The sequence below is a fragment of the Salvelinus alpinus genome, chromosome 6 (assembly GCF_045679555.1).
Source record: "Salvelinus alpinus chromosome 6, SLU_Salpinus.1, whole genome shotgun sequence".
Lineage (NCBI taxonomy): Eukaryota > Metazoa > Chordata > Actinopteri > Salmoniformes > Salmonidae > Salvelinus > Salvelinus alpinus.
The window spans coordinates 68,762,314-68,769,873 of NC_092091.1; the positions used below are offsets into that span (position 1 = coordinate 68,762,314).

The following is a 7,560-nucleotide window of genomic DNA, read 5'->3' on the forward strand; positions in this document are numbered from 1 at the left end:
CCCTGACACACCAACACAGACGACCAGAACACCTAGGGTCACAATCTACTGAGCACTAGAACACCATGTAGTCACAATCTACTGAGCACTAGAACACAATATAGTCACAATCTACTGAGCACTAGAACACAATATAGTCACAATCTACTGAGCACTAGAACACAATGTAGTCAATCTACTGAGCACTAGAACACAATGTAGTCACAATCTACTGAGCACTAGAACACCATGTAGTCACAATCTACTGAGCACTAGAACACCATGTAGTCACAATCTACTGAGCACTAGAACACAATATAGTCACACTCTACTGAGCACTAGTACACCATGTAGTCACAATCTACTGAGCACTAGAACACAATGTAGTCACAATCTACTGAGCATTAGAACACAATATAGTCACAATCTACTGAGCACTAGAACACAATATAGTCACAATCTACTGAGCACTAGAACACAATATAGTCACAATCTACTGAGCACTAGAACACCATGTAGTCACAATCTACTGAGCACTAGAACACAATATAGTCACACTCTACTGAGCACTAGAACACCATGTAGTCACAATCTACTGAGCACTAGAACACAATATAGTCACAATCTACTGAGCACTAGAACACCATGTAGTCACAATCTACTGAGCACTAGAACACAATATAGTCACACTCTACTGAGCACTAGAACACCATGTAGTCACACTCTACTGAGCACTAGAACACCATGTAGTCACAATCTACTGAGCACTAGAACACAATATAGTCACACTCTACTGAGCACTAGAACACAATATAGTCACAATCTACTGAGCACTAGAACACCATGTAGTCACAATCTACTGAGCACTAGAACACAATATAGTCACACTCTACTGAGCACTAGAACACCATGTAGTCACAATCTACTGAGCACTAGAACACCATGTAGTCACAATCTACTGAGCAGTAGAACACAATATAGTCACACTCTACTGAGCACTAGAACACCATGTAGTCACACTCTACTGAGCAGTAGAACACAATATAGTCACACTCTACTGAGCACTAGAACACCATGTAGTCACACTCTACTGAGCACTAGAACACCATGTAGTCACAATCTACTGAGCACTAGAACACAATATAGTCACACTCTACTGAGCACTAGTACACCATGTAGTCACAATCTACTGAGCACTAGAACACAATGTAGTCACAATCTACTGAGCACTAGAACACAATATAGTCACAATCTACTGAGCACTAGAACACAATATAGTCACACTCTACTGAGCACTAGAACACAATATAGTCACAATCTACTGAGCACTAGAACACAATATAGTCACAATCTACTGAGCACTAGAACACAATATAGTCACAATATACTGAGCACTAGAACACAATGTAGTCACAATCTACTGAGCACTAGAACACAATATAGTCACAATATACTGAGCACTAGAACACAATATAGTCACAATCTACTGAGCACTAGAACACAATATAGTCACAATCTACTGAGCACTAGAACACAATATAGTCACAATATACTGAGCACTAGAACACAATGTAGTCACAATCTACTGAGCACTAGAACACAATATAGTCACAATCTACTGAGCACTAGAACACAATATAGTCACAATCTACTGAGCACTAGAACACAATGTAGTCACAATCTACTGATCCAAATGCGTTAGTGCAATGTAGTGAAAACATGACAAACTCAGTGTGTACGTGTGTGTATTTGCGTCCCCTGTAGTCGGAGTCGTACCAGGATGACATCTACCCCATGACGGCGGCGAGCGCGGCCGCCATGTCGGCCGAGGAGTGGCTTAGCGGCATTGACAAAGGTCAGAGGTCACCACCACAGAGAGAGGGTGGTCGTGCGGATGGGCAGGGTTATCGTATGTGTAACCGATGTGAAATGGCTAGCTAGTGCGCTGGCAGCCTTTCAGTCGGTGACGTCACTTGCTCTGAGACCTTGAAGTAGTGGTTCGGCTGAAGTAGGGCCGCGGCTTTTGTGGAGCGATGGGTAACGATGCTTCGTGGGTGACTGTTGTTGATGTGTGCAGAGGGTCCCTGGTTCGCGCCCGGGTCGGGGCGAGGGGACGGACGTAAAGTTAAACTGTTACATATGCTGTTTCTCCATAGTTTAATAACTTGAATTATGCAATGAGGAAACTGCAATATTAAGCACAAGTAGCTGGCTATACTAAGGAAACAAAGAACTGTATTCAAAAGGGATTTGTACATTATCAGTAGTATACGTATATTCAAGGGATATTTATACATTATGTATCAAAAAGTGTATTGTGTATTTCAATATGATCAGAATACGGATTATCAGTGTACGGGTACGGGGTCAGCCATCAGACATGCAGGCTCTTTCATTTACAGCGAGGTCACATTGCTGTCTCTCAATCTAAGGTCCTAATAGGGCCTAATGCTGGATATTAGTTCTCCGTTTGAGATAACATGGATTCCATTTGCTGCCCCCTACAGTGAAAAGGTCAAAGGAGGATCAAGATGTCCATTTAGCTGACCATGAAATCTGTTTACCTACAGTAGATGCAGACCTGGGTTCAAATATTGTTTAAAATCTTTCAAAAATGTGGAGCATTTTGCTTTAGCCTGCCTGGAGTACCAGATGGGCGGAGTTTGCAGTTTTGATACTATTCTATTGGTTCCATTGCCCCTGGCAAACTCAATTTAGCCCAGTTGAAGTATTTCAAATAGTGTTTGAACCCATGTCTGCCTAGAAGCCTCAGCTGCATCCTATTTGCTCCTCTACGAGATGTGACATTCTCATTTGTCATGTGAATTGCCAGGAAGTTGCCCATTATGCACCATTCGTACAATATCTACCCTGCAATGTCCTGTGCAAAGAAGATCCTGCAAAGTTTATATTCCATCGTCCTCTATCATGTCTTTGAACCTTGATTTGGTTATAAATTGTGTTCGTAATTCAAATGTTCTGATGTAAAAAAAATATATACAGTATATATATGTTGACCTTCAAAGAAATCTTGACAACAATAGCATTGTGTTGTGTTATCATCAACCAACCATATGTGAGACAGTAAGAAGGTAATCATTACATTAACATCATGTTTGCTCTCTCACCTTCCACCTCCACTAGGCCCGGTGCTCCAGTCCCTGAAGCCTGGGAGTCGAGTACCGGACTCCTACCCGGAGCTAAGCTCCGGCCTGGGCAGTAAGGGGCTGGGCAACTCCCTGGTCACTCGGAGGTCCCAGAGCCGACCAGGCCAACTGCAGCTGGCGTACATCCAGGACCAGCTTGGCAACAAGGAGGGCAAGGAGTGCAGGAGTAAGACGTCTGTCAGCAACGGACAGGACCCCACTCTCTGCTCGCCTCCCAAAACAGAGAACGAGGTATGGGGCGGTTTTGATGTGAGTTACCCAGCCTGGTTGTATACCATTCTACCGTGGGTTGAGGAAGGTTTAGTGTATGGAGGCTGTACTGACTGTATCCTATCCCATCATGGGTAGGGTAGGAGTTTTGTAGGTGACTATATAGGGTCAGAAAATATCCTGGCCCTAGTCTTGCACTCACCCACATTCTTTCTCAATGTGTGTTCCGTGCGTGCGTACGTGCGTGCGTTTGTGTGTGTGTTGGGTGTGTAGCTGCGTCTGAAGTTCCACAAGCAGCAGGAGGAGATCCGGCGTCTGCGGGAGATGCTCAACCAGAGGGACGTACGCATCAAGCAGCTGGAGCTGGAGATCAACAACGTGAGGAATTCCCAGGGCTCGCACTGAGAAGAGGCTCACCTTGCCCCCCCGTCGTACCAAGCCACCCTCACCTCTCCCTGGATTACTCTCTAACCACCTCTCCCCCGCTATCTCACCCTGGGGGTCTCACTGTAATTAACACCCCTCTAACCCCTCGACCCCCACCTTCCTTACCCTAAAGACAAGGGCCCTTCCCAGGGGCCTCGCTGTCTCATCTCAGAACACTATCTGTCTCTGTGGATGGGTCAAAGCCTCACCAAGGCTTCTCATGTCCCCCATATATGTACATACACCCATAGACTCTCAGTCACTCCTCAATATGTAACATATTTTAATGCTACCGCATCACTATACATGTAAGCCGCTTGTCCCTCTCCCTGCTCCTCTCCCCAAAGTCAGTTTTCGTTTTTCCTTTTGTACGCTTCAGAGCTATGCAAGTTTGATGTATTTTAGTTTTGTTTTTGTGGCAAAAAAATATGTTTATGCCCTTTTTATTTGAAAAATAATGAAAATAAGATGTACGTGCCTGTCTTTAAAAGATGGTGTGGTTGTCTGCTGGTTATATTTGAATGTTGTCTGGATGGGAGCAGATGTCACACATGATTGTAAGATACACTGAATTTATTTTCTATGCTTTGTGATTTTGCATATTTAAACAACTGTACATGGATGGATGCTGGTGGAGATGTCTGCGGTGATGTTTACATCTAGAATGACAGAATATATGTGTGGGTGAGAGAGAGAGGGGGAAAGAGACGTGCTTCATTTTGTATATATTGAGTCAATTTGGGTCTTTTGCATTTAAAGGTAGACTCAGCGATTATGACGTAGATGCAGAAAGTAAACATAGTGGGTCAATTTCCACAACAACCAAGGGCGTTGAAGCGTGAGGTGAAACTTCTCCGGTTTATTGTTCCCGCTACCGTGGTGTGAACAGCGTGAAGCGAACCCGTGCACATGCGCATATACAGTGTGTGACTGTGAGAACGAAGTCTTGCATCTCGCTCGTCACAATATCTGCGGTGCTGCTCGTGGCAACGTCATTTCGGTGAGTCTAACTTTAATGAAGCTGCGTTTTGTTTTAATGACTGGTAAACTGGTGAAAGATCAATCAACTGAAAGAACAATCGTTGCCCAGCAGCTTTTAAATACACAATTTATTTTACCCGAAAGCAGCCAAGGGAATCTCACTTGTCGTTTTTAAAATTGCATTTATTTATTCTGTTTCTTTTTTATTTGTGGACAAGAAAAGGTAGCCGTATGGAATGATGACCAATTACAGAGGCATGTTTTCACACCAGTGGCCACAGCTCTATGCTTCAGGCACACCATTGAGTATGTCTAACGCTATCAGATAACACAGACACACCACATCATGTAGGGAGTGGGTTGGTAGGGCACACAAAGTTTTACTGTTTCCCTGTCTGGTGCTGGTCCATCCGTTTTCATTGTTCCCGAAGCCGCTGTGTAAAAGTAGGAATGTTTTTTTTTTTTTAAAGGGATTGAATGAACCTCAAAAAGCCATTGTGTAATATATGACTTAACAGGGAACTTAATAACTATGTTGTTAATTTGTAAGTGCTGACCCAAGTGATTGGGTTGTCTCTTGAAAACAACAGAGGAAACTGTAGAGGGGAATATATGTGTTTGGAGCAGGCTAATTTGGAACGTTCAGGATAACACTAAGCCTTTTTTTTAATATGATGTCCATTGCTTTTGTGATGCACTACAGAGGAGGCTGGTTGGAGGATCTGTAGGAGGACATGCTCATTTTAATGGCTGGAATGGAATGAATGTAACAGAGTCAAACATGTGTTTGATATCGTTCCATTTATTCCATTCCAGCCATTACAATTAGCCCATCCTCCTATAGCTCCTCCCGCCAGCCTCCTCTGCTGCACAAGTACTTACTTGGTGGTTCATAATAGTTTGAAATGGAAATACTATGGCAAGAAATGGGATTTGAACTGCTCTGTAATTGTGCATCATAATATGTTAGTTAGACAATCAGAGACCCACTGCCCCTGTCCAAAGAAAAGCAAGAGGCCAACGTTTTACTTGAATATCGACATTTTACACAAGCACGGCACACATACGCCAAAATATAATTGTGAGCTATTCAACACTTGTGAGCAGGCATCTAGAGAAGACATCCCCTATTCCCATAGAGAGCAGTACTTTTGACCGTGGTCAAAGAGCAGCATGAGGGCAAGCCAACCACTGTCACCACTAGTATAGATTTATTAATAATACATTAACACGTAACTGCATATGCTTGGATAATATTGCACTAAGTGGGCCAGGGCACCTGCAATGTGTTTGGTTTTAGGCTTTTTGTTCAGCTCATATATGCAGGCCAATGTAGCTCAGTCAGAGTATTGCCATTTGAAGGGTAATATTTCTAAATGGTACTTGACTGAATGGAGTCACTACTTGGCTGATGGCACCTTAGGGAAGACAGAAACAAACTGAAAACCGACTGTTATTGTAATCCTGATGGTCATTGTGGAGTGCATGTAGTCTATCTTGTCTAGCTAGCTTGGCACGTGTACTTTAGCAATACGTCTCTAGGTCTTTTGTAGACCTTTTGCATTTACTGCCAACTACAATGGCTAGATATCTGGCAATCACATCCTTGTACTACTACTTTGGTGCCTAGGCCTCTTTAAGCATTGTGGACTTCACCGACTACTGTATCCCATTTTTCTTCAGAAAAGATACGGTCAAGACCAAATCACAAAGTCCATTCCAGGGACTTGATGGCATTTTAAATCCCCAAACTGTGTGTGTGTCCCATTTATACATTTTTACAGAAGCAATATTTTAGCAGTAGAAAGAGCAGTAGTTTGAGGGAAATACACTACGATCACTAGCATTATCTTGCTCATTGGAAACAAGGACGTCTGTATAAATAAGTTGAAAATTGAGGGTTTCTGCTGGGCAATATCATGACTGAGCCTTACTGTGCCTAAGAATCAAGCTGCAATTTTAGTTTTCTTTTGTATAGGTATTATGATGTCTTTCAGAACGAATATTAATATTAGTGTTCACACAAATACAGTGAACAATTTATGAAATGATTCTAATTTTGTTCCTGTTATGTTTAATATTGTTTTTATATATATCAAGAAATACATCAGGTGTAGAGAATAAAAAAATAGGTGAAAACATTACTTTGGATATTTTACGTATTTTTTCAAGTCTTTTGATACCCATTTGAAGTCTCACCCAGTTGACTACTTCAAAATTGTGAAAGTCCTCAATGGCGCTTCCCATGCTAAAACGGGCTTTTGTGCACTAGTCCTCCATCTATCTCTATGGTTCAGGTGCATTATGACAAAGAGGAAGAGGGAGATCCAACTACCGGAAAATCTGACTCCCTCCAGCAGGTGGCATTTTTTGTTGTTGTTTAGCCCACCAAGCAAGGAATTTTTGTATAGAGGTCAATGAGAAAGTGTCAAATTTTGTCAACAATGAATGGCTTATTTGCTATGTGAGGTTTATTTGATTTAAAATAAGTTTTCGTAATGCTTAGGTGGTTACAAGTGTACTGATATAAGTAAGACACGTGACATCCCGGTTGCTTTATATCGGTGTTGTCTCGAGATGGCTATGCACATTCATGGCATGAGGCTAGTAGCATAGCATCTTTCTCCATTGAATACAGGTGGTTGACGTCAACATAATGAGATGTATCTACCAATCCAAAGAAAGGATAGGCGGGAGCTAGACACCCCACCGTGCCGCTTTGTGGACGAAGACTCCCGTTGTTAGGGAGGACAGACAAGTATCTTATCCATACTCTTTTTTTTTACCCCTTTTTCTC

At 42.4% G+C, this 7,560-nt stretch overlaps 1 protein-coding gene across 2 annotated transcripts in view; it reads left to right on the top strand.

Annotated features, from left to right (window-relative positions):
* coro2aa (coronin 2Aa) overlaps positions 1-6,907 on the top strand; it is a 28,715-nt gene extending 21,808 nt beyond the window's left edge. The window contains exons 10-12 of one of the 2 annotated variants that reach the window (XM_071407605.1): positions 1,744-1,834; positions 3,124-3,395; positions 3,630-6,907. In XM_071407605.1, the coding sequence (XP_071263706.1) occupies positions 1,744-1,834; positions 3,124-3,395; positions 3,630-3,761 (495 nt within the window). In that variant the 3' untranslated portion in view covers positions 3,762-6,907. The remainder of the gene's footprint in view (positions 1-1,743; positions 1,835-3,123; positions 3,396-3,629) is intronic. The other variant, XM_071407606.1, reaches the window with a different exon arrangement.
* Positions 6,908-7,560: the final 653 nt, after the last annotated feature.